A 13,284-nucleotide genomic window follows, 5' to 3' on the forward strand; every position below is an offset into this window, starting at 1 on the left:
GCTATCTACCCATATTTTTCCAACATTTATCAAACATTTCACAAGAAGCTGTTTTATGTGAAAACATTCTTTCATAGGAATAATGAGTGTTAATCAGATCTAGAACTTCAAAAGGGATTAGGAGCTAAGTTGCAAGTCCAATACCTGGTAATGATCATTTTGACTGCCACTAGAATGTGTAATGTCTCTGTTCTCAAATCATGGGGGAATATATCAATACCTAGGTATAGGATAGCTAGGGCTGAATCAGGTCTCGTCAGAATTCCTGTTGTCGCTGAAATAATCAAAAAGATTTTTCTCCAGAAGCTGGTAAGGTTTTTACAAGACCAGAAAATATGAACTAGGTTTCCCACCTGTCCACATCTTATCCAGCAGAGGGGAAAGCAAGATTGTGAGAATTTTGCTAGCTTGTAGGGTGTCTAGTACCAACAGGTGAGCAATTTTTGAAATTGTTCCCAGTGAGATATGTTATGTGATAAAGTATAGGTAGATATAATTGCTGCACTCCATTGTAGCTCTGAATAGGAATTCTGGAGGTCTGTTTCCCACTTCTGGATATAGGGATTTTCAGGAAAGTCAGCTTATTTTGTAGTGCATTCTAAAAAAGAAAGAAACCTTTGGATTTGAGTGTTGGGGAGGATAGAAATTGCCATATATTTTCTGATATCATTATACATGGAAGGGAGGTTTTATGAAAAAAGCTGAGTAGCCTCATATGTATGTATATTGTAGATTTGGGCAATGTAGAGATTTTAACTAAGCAGATCTCCAATAAACAGGGACCACATCTTGGATCTAGAAACAATATAAATAATGTATACTATACATTATACTGGACTTATATTTGTGTTCAGATATACAATAGTTTGTTTTAAGTTATCTATTTAAATCCAATGATAGTTACATAGTCTGGCTGAAAAAAGACAAAAGTCCATCCAGTTCAACCATGGAAAAAAAAAAAAGTTATAATCCTATACCCACAGTTGATCCAGAGGAAGGTGAAAAAACCCCAGCAAAGCACGATCCAATTTGCTCCTGCTGGGAAAAAAATCCTTCCTGATCCCCCGAGAGGCAATCGGATATTCTCTGGATCAACTTTACCTATAAATATTAGTATCCAGTAATATTCTGTGTATCTAAGAAACAATCCAGGACTTTTTTAAAGCAATCCGTGTTTGGAAATTAAATTTTTTTCCTCCAGAAGTAAAGAGTGCCCCCCTTGTACTCTGTGATGACCTCAGGGTGAATAGCTCTACACTGAGTTCACTATATGAACCACTGATGTATTTATACATGTTGATCATATCCCCCCTTAATCTCCTCTTCTCAAGAGAGAATAAATTCCAATCTTTCCTTATAGTTGATCTCCTCCATGCCTCGTATCAGTTTAGTTGCCCTTCTCTGTACTTTCTCAAGTTCCCCAATGTTCTTTTTGTGAATTGGTGTCCAAAACTGAACTGCATATTCCAGATGAGGTATTACTAATGATTTGTACAGGGGTAATATGATATCTCTCTATTAGATAACCAAGGGGGCAAGAAAATATACAGAGAGGGTAAACTTCAATAAAATGGTGGACATCTACACACAGACACTGACTTTCTGTTGCATGAATGTGAATAAAATGGGTAAAAGATTGCATCAGCTCCTGTTCTTCACATGTCGGGAAGCCTTAGATGCGTTTTTTTTTTGAGGGGATTAATTATAGAGGCCTCTGATGATTAAACCCTGAAAAGGCATCTGAGGAGTTTTCTACAGATGGAAAACAGGAGCTGAAGCCATCTTTTACCCATTTTATTCACATTCATGCAACAGGGAGTCAGTGTCTGTGTGCAGATAGCCACCATTTTGATGAAGTCTACTGGAGCTTTACAAGCCAATCCTGTCTGTCTTGCAGCAGTCTATCCACACGCTGTTTCGACTGATAGATGTTTGGGGGGAATTTGAGTGGTACTATTTTTATTGTCTTGGGCTAGACAGAGAGGGTACACTAAAAATGAAGGGGGTTCAACAAAATGCACATAGAGGCAATGCAAGGAAGCAGGATGGCAGAGAAGGATATTTAACCAAGAGCAATAAAGAACATTAAACTAGCAACATACCAGACAACTGGGGCTATACAAAGTACAGAAGATGAAAGCAGAAGCAGAGGATACACACAAGAGCAGAGTCTGAAATACAAGTCGAACACAAGGTGAAGTGGTACAGAACAAACAACACTGACCAGAAAACACAAAGACAGAAGACAAGGTGAACACAAAGATCCAACTGACCAAAAAAGCACTAAAGAAGGATGTCAGATCAGAAGGCAATGTCTCAAGATGCAATTGACAAAGACAGCAACTATGCTTCAGGAACTTTCTACAACAAAAGCAGATCTATAAAAAATAAAAAGTGGAGCGCTAAAATAAATGAATAATATTGTAGTGAAATAATAAAGTGCAAAGTGGGCATACCCCTGAAGACGTGCATGCGCACTAAACGTGTCGGGTGGAGCCGCACTTGCTGACATCATGCTGCCGTTGCCGAAGGTCGGAACGATGACCATCTTGGTACTCCATTTACCCTTATTTTATCTATCTTCCACGTGGATTGTCTTATTATTATTAATAAAATTACTACACTATGAACAATTTCTGGCTCCTGTGGTGAGCTACTCCTCATAGGAGCGGGTCCACCTGCAGTTTGCCCTTGGCTGAGCATCCTATACAGAGGCTTCATTGCTGGTTCCTATGTCCAGATGAGATGTGCTTACATGCTGTTTACCAGTAGATGTCTGGTGAGTTTACATCTGACAGAGGTGGTGGATTCCCTGTTGGATCACTTCACAGTGTTTCACTGTGATTGCCGTACTTATATTTTCACGGACAATTTTAGTTCTTACTTCACTGACAGTTTTATGGACTTTGTTTATTACCACCTTATATACTGCACTTTACTGTTCCACACCTATTGAATGATTTATTGATATTTATATGTTTCTTCATATGCTGCACTTGACTGTTCCGCTGATTATTTTTGTCGTTATATGTCAGATTGGCATTGCACTTTATTATTTCACTGCAATATCATTCATTTATTTTAGCGCTGCCCTTTTTCTATTTTATCCAAAAGGAGTTGTTGTCTATACCTTTGTGCTAGCTGCTTTAGTTCCAGCACTCGCCTACGCTCGTTATTTATTTATAGATCTATAAATACCTTGGAGGCTGCTGGGAGATCACAGACAGGTGACAAGGTAGACAGCATACTGTGGGGAGTCACAGTGGCTTAATAAAGACAAAACACAAATTCTACAACTGAACCATGGAAAGAACCAAAGCACAAAAGTAGTCAGACCTTGGGCTTAAAACCTGCAATCCACCACAGCAAGAATTCAGAGGACACCTCACAGTGTTATTGAGAGTGCACTTTTTGAAGTCTCCATGGTATAACTTCTTCTCTGTCTCATTTCTGTACCACCAATGACATTCTAATCTCCAAGGCCTTTTGGATCAGATTGGTGGCTTGTGGAAACCTGACATTTTTTTCGCAATAGGTGTTCTGCATGTAAAAACCAGCAATAAATTGCAGTGGGTGTGTTTGGGAATTCCTAGTCTGCATCACACGCAGTGGTTTTTAGATTACTGACAAAGTAAACTGGCTGTCTAAAGACACCAAGAGCAATGCCAGAGTGAAAAAAACGAAATTACTGAACAGACAGTCTGCGCTCTGTGTATGCATCTTAAGATTTACTTTTCAGCTGTTAAATACAAATCCAATGGCTTTGTTGAATTACTGTTGAATAATTTACATGCATCATGGTACACAGTTGCTTGCTGCTCTGTAGCTAAATTAATATATTATGCTGTTTGTAAAATATTGCCCTCTTCCCTGACCAAGTGATGGATTCACAATATATTTAACTATTAGATTTGAAAATTCTACAGCTGAAGAAAACGTCCTAGTTACTCCTTAGGCGACATCTAAACAGTCGCTTTAAAGCTCATTTGTACACTTATCCTGGTCACTTTTACCTTGACACTCAAGTGAATGGCAAAGGACTGATGGATTCCATAAAAGCCTGAAACACATTGTGATTGTTCTGTCCCATCTGCTTATCAAAATATAACTGTGCTTTCAAACAGATGTCTTCTATTTCCAGTCCCTGTAAAATTCTTACTGTCTTCACAAGGATGAGCCTTGCATCCATCCATCCATCCCATCTTGTTCTGTCCTGATGCACATGGCTTCCCAATGGACCCAATTCAGCCAGATGAATTTCTCTACTCATTACACAGATGCCAAGCTCCAGAACTAGAGAGTTTGTTACATTAGAATGACTGTAATATGTATACATACCATTCTCTGCCAGCATCTGGAGAACCTCAATGATGATTTCAACTCTTTCATGGGTTTCTGCTCTTTTCAGCTGCTTTACCAGCTGCTCAACAACTATGGTCTTACTTAAAGCTTCCTTGGCACTTTCTGCAATAAAAAGGAACATGAATGGGTATGATTTACTGTATCTGTTCTTGATTTACAACTTGTGTTAAAAAAAACCTTAGAGTTGTTGTTTTCAAGCAGACCTATCAGGAAACATTGTAAAATCCATTATACAAATACAGCCTGCTTAAAAACTGAATGTATGCTTTGCACAGAGCAGCATTCATAGTGAATCATAAATCTATAATGTAAGCATTGGGAAGTTTCATTAACGTATGCTTTCTGCCAAAAAATAGGTTTGTCACAATCTTATGAAGGTAATGATTACTAACTTCTATCCTATAGATGGCATGTGGAAAAGTGACAAAAAAGAAAAAAAGACTGGTAATGCATGGTGAAATATCCACTTGCCTACTGGTCACTTTCACCCTCTTTCTGCCCAGGCCAATTTTTTTTAGCTTTCAGCACTGAGACAGATAGAGCTTTCTTTTGGTGGTATTTATTTACCACTGGGGTTTTTTTTTTGCTAAACAAATGAAAAAAGAATGAACATTTTGAAAAATAAAAGGTTTTCTAAGTTTCTGTTATAAAATTTTGTAGATAAGTAATGCTTTTCCTTCACTGATGTGCACTGATAAGGCTGCACTGATGAGGTGGCACTGATGGGCACTGATGAGGAGGCACTGTTATCTGGAACTGATAGGGACCACTGATTGGCACTGATTAGCACTGATAGGTGGAACTGATGGGCACTGGTAGACAACACTGACAGGCAGCACTGATTGGCACTGATATGCAGTACTGATGGGCAGCACTGATGGGATCTGAAAGGTAGCACTGGTGAGCTGCACTGATATTCAGGGCACTTATTATCAGTGCCTTGATTATCAGTGCAGATGTCCCTTGTGTGAATTGCTGCTTACTGGCTCTCCTCTCCTCATGCGCAGTCAGCATGAGGAGAGGACTGCCGATAACTGGCAAATTCTGTTTACAATGTGATCAGCTGTGATTGGACACAACGTATCACATGGCAAAGGTATCCCCCTCACCTTTCCTTTACATGCCCTTTTCATCCCCCCACCTTTCCTTTACATGCCCATTTCACTGTGAAATGGGTATGTAGAGGAAGGAGAGGTGAAATGGGCATGTAACATGTCCATTTCTTCCCCCATTCCCTCCCCAATGGTATATACATATGTATATATGAGTGTTTAGTTCTGTTCCTTATTTATTAACAGCTTCAATACAGAGCACTTTCACCACATTTCTGCCCAAACCAATTTTCAGCTTTCAGAGTTATCACACTTTGAATGAGAATTGAACATGCAATACCATACCCAAATTAAATTTTTAGCATTTTGTTCGCACAAATATAACTTTCCTTTGGTGGTATTTAATAACCACTGGATTTTTCATGTTTTGCTGAATAGACAAAAAAAGCCAGAATTTTTTTTAATGTGTTTTTGTTAGTTTCTGTTTTTTCTTCAAACATTTAGGCCAAAATGTATTTTGCAACATTTCATTGGTGAAAATAACTCAAATCAATGTATTATTCAGTCTTTAGGAAAGTTATACAACAAACTATGATATATACACTATATTGCCAAAAGTATTGGGACACCCCTCCAAATCATTGGATTCAGGTGTTCGCAGGGGCGGACTGACAACTCATGGGGCCCCCGGGCAATAGGGGATCATGGGGGCCCCTGTGTCCATGTTCATCCATGAAATTTCCTTCCTACTAAATTATCCATGGTCAACAGTTAGTGGTATTATAAAAAAGTGGAAGCAACTGGAAACAACAGCAACTCAGCCACGAAGTGGTAGGTCACATAAAATAACAGAGTGGGGTCAGCAGAGTCATTAGCTAAAGACCTCAAAACACCATGTGGCCTTCGGATTAGCATGACAACAGTGCGTAGAGAGCTTCATGGAATGGAAAGCATGCCACCACTGTATTCTAGAGCAGTGGAAACATGTTTTCTGGAATCACCAATCGCACTTCTCTGTCTGGCAATCCAATGGTTGAGTATGGGATTTGTCTTTGCCAGGAGAACAGTACTTGCCTGATTGCATTGTGCCAAGTGTAAAGTTTGGTGGGGGGGGGATTATGGTGTGGTGTTGTTTTTCAGGGGTTGGGCTTGGCCCCTTAGTTACAGTAAAAGGAACTCTTAAGGTGTCAGCATACCAAGACATTTTGGACAATTTCATGTTCCCAATTTTGGGGAACAGTTTGGGAATGGCCCTTTCCTGTTCCAACATGACTGCGCACCAGTGCACAAAGCAAGGTCCATAAAGACATGGATGAGTGAGTTTTTGGGTGGAGGAATTTGACTGGCTTGCACAGAGTCCTGACCTCAATCCGATAGGACACCTTTGGGATGAATTAAAGTGGAGACTGCGAGCCAGGCCTTCTCGTCCGACATCAGTGCCTGACCTCACAAATGCGCTCCTGGAAGAATGGTCAAACATTCCCATAGACACACTCCTAAACCTTGTAGAAAGCCTTCCCAGAAGAGCTGAAGCTGTTATAGTGGGCCAACTCAATATTGAACCCTACGGACTAAGACTGGGATGCCATTAAAGTTCATGTGTGTGTAAAGGCAGGTGTCCCAATACTTTTGGCCAAATAGTGTATAGCTAAAAATTGATCAGTCCTGATGCACTGCAGGCGTATCTCATTTCTTGAGGTCTTAAAATGCGAGGATAGTACAAATATCCCCAAATTAACCCTTTTTGGAAAGTAGACAGTGCAAGGTATTGAATAAGAGGCATGGCAAGTTTTTTTTAAGTTGTGATTTTTTGTCATAATTGTTTGGAAAGGAAAGAAATTAAAACATTTTTGTTTTCATAATTTTTGTACATACTGTCACCTGGAGTGGCGGTGAGCAGGGACACTAACTGGTGACAATATATATTAAAAAAAACAAAAAACATTTTAAATTATTTTTTAAAACTGTTTTTATAATCATTATTTTTATAATTATTTTTTTTTTTTTACCTGACTAACTGTAAGGAAATATGTTGAATTAACTGACATCCAATTTGTATAATGCCTCCATTTCTAGATGTGTGAACAGTTAGTTTGGCTTGTAACTCCTCTTTCGTTTTCTGAGATTAGTTTAATTTCAGTATAAACAGAACTACCTTATATGGTATCCCTCAACTATTTGCTGTTTCTGTTCTTCATGTAACTATATTGATAAGAGTGGCATGTTTCATTGGTCATCCTAAGATTAAGCAACACCCACCGAGTTCTGTATAACCATTCTTGTTTCGCATTAAACTTTCAAAGATTTAGCTTGCGAACTTCCATGTCTGGAGCTCTATTTCTCCAAGGCCTGGTGGGGAAAATAAGGAGGACAGGTGCTACAGACATAGGCTGATTCCTATCAACTGGAGTAGGGAAGTGTGATTAAAGGAGTGGCTGGTCAGGTAAGCTGAACCAGTCTTAGTTTTACCTGGGTTGTCCCTCTTGAGGACCCAGGGATAGTAGCCAAAGTTTCCATTTGAGATTGTTGGATCTCGCAGGGAGTCTTTGAGGTTGGAACTCAAAGGGAGTTTTGGGAACCTCTGGGGAAAAATTGAACTGGGAGAAATCTTTGATGAACTTATACCCACTACTCCACATTCAAGTAAAATGCAAGATCCTACTACCATTCATTGGGTAGAAGGTGACTTTGACTCACCCTCTGACACTACTGGGTGGGCCACTGCCATCAAACTGGCCTGTCAACAAAATAATCTCACTCTGACAAGTTATGCAAGTGGTTACAGATGAACCCTCCTGTTTGTAAATTACTTGTGAATATGAGTTATGGTGGATTTCCAGTTAACGTTCAAATTTATTATTGTGAATTATTTGTATTACAGTGGGTGCTACTACTTCTTCGGGAACCAAAGATTTCTAGTGGGGGGAAGATGTAGCCAGGTGGTGGCTATGCCATTCATATGTGAGATGGGGAAACAGCTCTCATTGTTTGAACACTGATTGTGTGGAAGTAAATTAATGTTTTGACTGACATTCTGCGGTTTAGCCACAAGATGTTACTGTTTTTCTAACACAGCCTCAGACTGCATAGATATTTGTATATTCATGAAGAGGTGACGTTTTTACACAGAGTTGGAGTGAACTGGAAGAGGAGACTGCAGCCATGTTTTAAAGATGCTGAATGAAGGGGCCATGTGAGCTGAGAATCTGATGACATCCAGGTGTGGGAGCTTCCCTCGGTAACCAGCTTAGCTGCAGCTAATTGAAGCTGATCGTGTCCAAGACCCTGATCCTGTTCAGAGAAAGGAAGATTGCTGCCACACTGCAATATCGCAAGCTTGTTGGAGAGACATTTGTTCTGTTCAGAGTCACCAGCGGATGAAAAGCAGAACCGGGTCGGTAAGATCGTGCACGCATCTCATTTCAGTGTTGGCGCCTAGAGACTGAGTCCAGGCCTTTAGTTAGTCAGTTAGGGTCTCTGTTTATGTCAGGCCACAAGTGTTGTTACTGATTATTGGAAGGACTCCACAACTTAAAGTGACATTTCACATTGGAGAGCTGATAAAATCCTACAAACTCAAGCCAGACTGACGTTTTGCTCAGAAGGAATACTCAGGCACGTGCTACAGGACCAGTTATGGGAGGGGGAATACAGTAGATTTGTGTAAGATTGTAAGCTGTTGTGCTGCACCGCAGGCTAGCCCATACCATACACCCATACACTGATTCCTGCTCTTTTAGGGTAATAACGGGTAAGGTGTGGCAGCTTAGTTGTGCCCGCCAGTAGGTAAATTACTACACGTTCTACCTTCATCCATCAGGAGGCGCCGTGCTGTGCAGCACAAGGGTCTCAGCCTTTGGGCTGGGTGTATGTAAATTTATTGTATGTTCCCAGCATTTGTGGTTGTGTTTACTTGCCTCATCTAAGTAAAATTCTGTTGTGGCAAAAGCTGGTGTTGGGGTTGCTTTCCTTGTTCGTGACTTCACTGTATCCTGGGGAGCCCACCCCGGTACACGGCTTACACATGGACATTTGTAGAGGAGACTATAATTAATCCTTTTCCCCGTGCCCAATTCTGGGACTGCTACATCACTTCCTGTTAGGGAGTAGATTACATTTTTCTGACAACAGAGGATCTTGGGATATGTACTCCTATAGCCAATACATCCTGTATTCCTGAGTACTGTTTGAAGTACAACTATCAGAGAGCTGGCGAACAAGAAGGAGGCAGGCAAAGCAAATATATTCTACAGCAAGGGATTGGCTACCTCTCTTGGCGTGGGATTCAGAACTGAACACAGGGGGACTGCCCTTTTTCTCCAGAGACAGATTGCTGGCCCACTGTTGCAGGACTCTGCATATCAGTTCAGCACAGCAGTGACGCTGATTGCCACACTGGGATCGCATCGACTTCTCTGCATTGTGACTGTCACTATTTGGTCTTCACACAGACATCTCTGCTCATGCACTGACAGGCCATCAGGTGGTAACTCTGCACATCCCTGCAAACAGCCAAGTGCCTGGGCAAGAACTCTTGCTCCTAGCAGGCCAAGCTATCCATAGCATTGGTGAGTGGGCGGATGCCCAACCGCTTTCTGTCATCACTGTAAGGACACTGCATGCATACAGCTTTACACCTCAGTTACCAGGAGACCTTTGCTTTGAGCAGAACCATGGACTATCTGTCTGATTTCCTTGATTTTCCAGTATTCGCTAATGCTTATTGGCTCCACCATTGCTAGCAGAAGACAGTAGATACCACCATATCAGTAACTTTAAACATCACAGGACTCAAATTGCAAACTCTAGTTAAAGGGACCTTTTCTCTCCTAAGGCCATTGTTATTCAAATAAGGGTACATATATCTATTTATGTTAGAGTAAACATTTGCATAATTATTTACATGGCCTGTTGCAGTGCCGGCGGCCGGGAAGGAATTGATAAGTCAACAAGCTTTTTCCCACTATTGCTGCTGGTGTTGCAATTAAATAGTTGTAACTTACTACTCATAACTGTATAACCTGTTAAACATAGCTAATCGATTATTCCTTTTTTACAAGTGTTCTGCTTTTATGCATTACTGGGGTTTATATCCTAAACCTATTATTCCTGTAGCCTACTCTTTTGAGCAAGTCTAATACTGGTGGAGAAGATGGCCATAAGGTTGGAGGAACTTTTAAAGTAGGATGAGGGGGGAGGGATCAGAAGAACATATATCGTGCAATGAGCAAGTATCAGAGTGTACATATGGGGGCAAAGTCATTGGAGAATGGGATCCCAAACCAGATAATAGAGAAATGAAAGTTTTCAAGGCTAGCAGGCATGTTGAGCCTAAAAGGAATTAAAAGGTGTGCAAGCATAGAATGTGCAAATGTACAAAATTAAAAGGTATGTACACAAATACTAGAACTCTAGATAGTAAAATGGAAGAACTAGTACTTTTGATACATGAGGAGGTTTTGGGGAATATCAGTAACTTGGTTTGACAGATCACATGACTGGTTTTTTGACTGTCCAGGGATGCTCCCTGTATCTGAGGGACAGGCTGGGTAGAAGGAGAGGGGTGCACTTTTATGTGAAGAGCGATTTGATAGTGAGAATGAGGGGAGACATTTCTAATGGGGCTGGTGAGAAGGTGGAGTCTTTGTGGCTGGAGTTTCAAAGGAGCGAAACAACAGCAAATTAATTGTGTGTGTTTGCTATAGGTCCTCTAACATTAATGTGGGGGAGGATAACCATCTACTTTCAGAAGTAGTGGGGAAGGTCAAAGTTATAATTACGGGGTACATCAACTATTCCCCTATCGACTGGTCAGACAGAACTGCTCACTAAACATAATTTATTGAATGTAATGCAGGACAATTTCATGAGTTAAATCATGGAAGTCTCAACTATAGATAATGCTCTGCTGAATCTACTAAATTCAAATAATGCAGAGCTGATTGCCAAAGCGGAAGGGATAATTTAGGTAACAGTGATCACAGAGTAATTACATTTGTCATAAATGATAGGAAAAACACACATGCGGGTAGGACAAGAACACTACATTTTAGAAGAGTGAACTTTAATCAAATTCATGCAACAAAGAACACTGAAAAGAAGTGGGAGTGCTTTAAAGTAAAAGTTCACCTAAAACCTAACTAACTCTAAACCTGCTCACATCTACATTCTACAGCTAATCTATCTAGCCCTGTAAACAAGAAATCACTATACATACCTTTTCTGAAGCAGATCCGGTACATTCTCCATGAAGATGCTGTGTGCAGGAGAGAACCAACAACGTCTGTGAAAGGGACATTACCCATAAACTTACCATGGGGCTCCCCTGTACACACCTACACACCGAAGTCGCCACTGACAGCTCAGCGTGGGGCTGGACCAGAGTGGCTGCAGAACAGGTATGTACACTCACCGTCCACCTTATTAGGTACACCTGTTTAATTGTTTGGTAACACAAATTGCTAATCAGCCAATCGCATGGCAGCAACTAAATGCATTTAGGCATCTAGACGTGGTGAAGATGACTTGCTGAAGTTCAAATCAAGCATCAGAATGGTGAAGAAAGGGGATTTAAGTAACTTTGAACATGGCATTGTTGTTGGTTCCAGATGGGCTGGTCTGAGTATTTCAAAAACTTCTGAACTATTAGGATTTTCATGCACAACCATATCTAGGCTTTAAAGAGCATGGTCCGAAAAAGAGAAAATATCCAGTGACCGGCAGTTGCATGGACATGCCTTATTGAGGTCAGAGGAGAATGGGAAGAATGGTTGCTGCGACATTCAGATGCTAGGGTCAGAATATTTTCTTGGCACTAACTAATAAAGTGGCCAGTGAGTGTAAAGTGATTTCTTGTTTACAGGCATATTAATGATAAAACAAACAGTCCTTTAACTGCTTGCTGTCCAGCCACTGTGTAAAAATGGCCACAGGGTGGCACCCCTGTGCAAAATCACTTTTTAAATGTCATTTTGCAAAACAGGTAGGGGGCGCGCGCAAGGCGTGTGCCCGCCCTATCCATCCCACTAATCATGGCCGCGGGTGTCAATCACCGGGTCCTGACCAGTCATTACCCGCCGGGTCCCGTCGATTGCTGGCAAACAGTGACACAGAGCACAGCTGCATTGTTTACAATGCAGCTCTGCTCCCTGTTAGTTCCTAACACACTGATCCTGAGAGCGGAGTTTACCTCTCGGGATCAGTGTGTTCCTATGAAGTACACCCCCGCCCACTAGTAAAACACTAACCCTTTGATTGCCTAAAAAAAGTTAACCACTTCCTCCCCAGTGCCATTAGTATAGTGCCAGTGGTTTTTTTTTGCACTGATAACTGTATTGGTGTCGCTGGGGATGTCAGTGACCCCAAGTCAGTTCCCCCCCAGTGTCAAAATGTCCGCCGCAGTCCCACAGTCCCACCATAAGTTGCTGATCATCGCCATAAGCTGATGATCGCTGCCATTATTAGTATATAAAAAAAAATCCCAGTATCTTTCCTGCCATTTGTAGACGCTATAACTTTCACGTAAACCAATTAATTTACACGTATTGGGTTTTTTTTTTAGCAAAGACATGTCGCAGAATACATTTTGGCTGAAATTTATGATGAAATTTGATTTTTAAATTTTTTTACTGGACATGTTTTTGGTTTGATCCGAGTGACCCTGCCCCAGGTGACATCATTGGGTCACATGGGGTGGGATCACATGCGTGATGTCCCCGAGTAGCCCCGCCTCTTACATATTTAAGAGCTGTCACCCAGACTCACAGCAGAAGGCTGGCAGCCAGTGTCGGACACAAAACCTTTTTTTTTTTTCTTTTTTCCAGCCACCGGCAGCGGGCTTCGTGATTGTTGTTGGATCTACTTCGGGGGG

General features: G+C 41.0%; 1 protein-coding gene across 3 annotated transcripts in view; it reads right to left on the reverse strand.

Moving 5' to 3' along the window:
• The window catches only part of LOC149457695 (rap1 GTPase-GDP dissociation stimulator 1-A-like), a 309,574-nt gene that overhangs the window by 78,374 nt on the left and 217,916 nt on the right, over positions 1–13,284 (reverse strand). For all 3 annotated transcript variants that reach the window (XM_089683341.1, XM_089683340.1, XM_089683339.1), the window contains one exon: positions 4,339–4,464. In XM_089683341.1, coding sequence (XP_089539467.1) covers positions 4,339–4,464 — 126 coding nt within the window. The remainder of the gene's footprint in view (positions 1–4,338; positions 4,465–13,284) is intronic.

Source organism: Staurois parvus, unplaced genomic scaffold, assembly GCF_062004578.1.
Source record: "Staurois parvus isolate SC_StPar_1 unplaced genomic scaffold, SC_StPar_1.0 ptg000306l, whole genome shotgun sequence".
Taxonomy (NCBI): Eukaryota; Metazoa; Chordata; class Amphibia; order Anura; family Ranidae; genus Staurois; species Staurois parvus.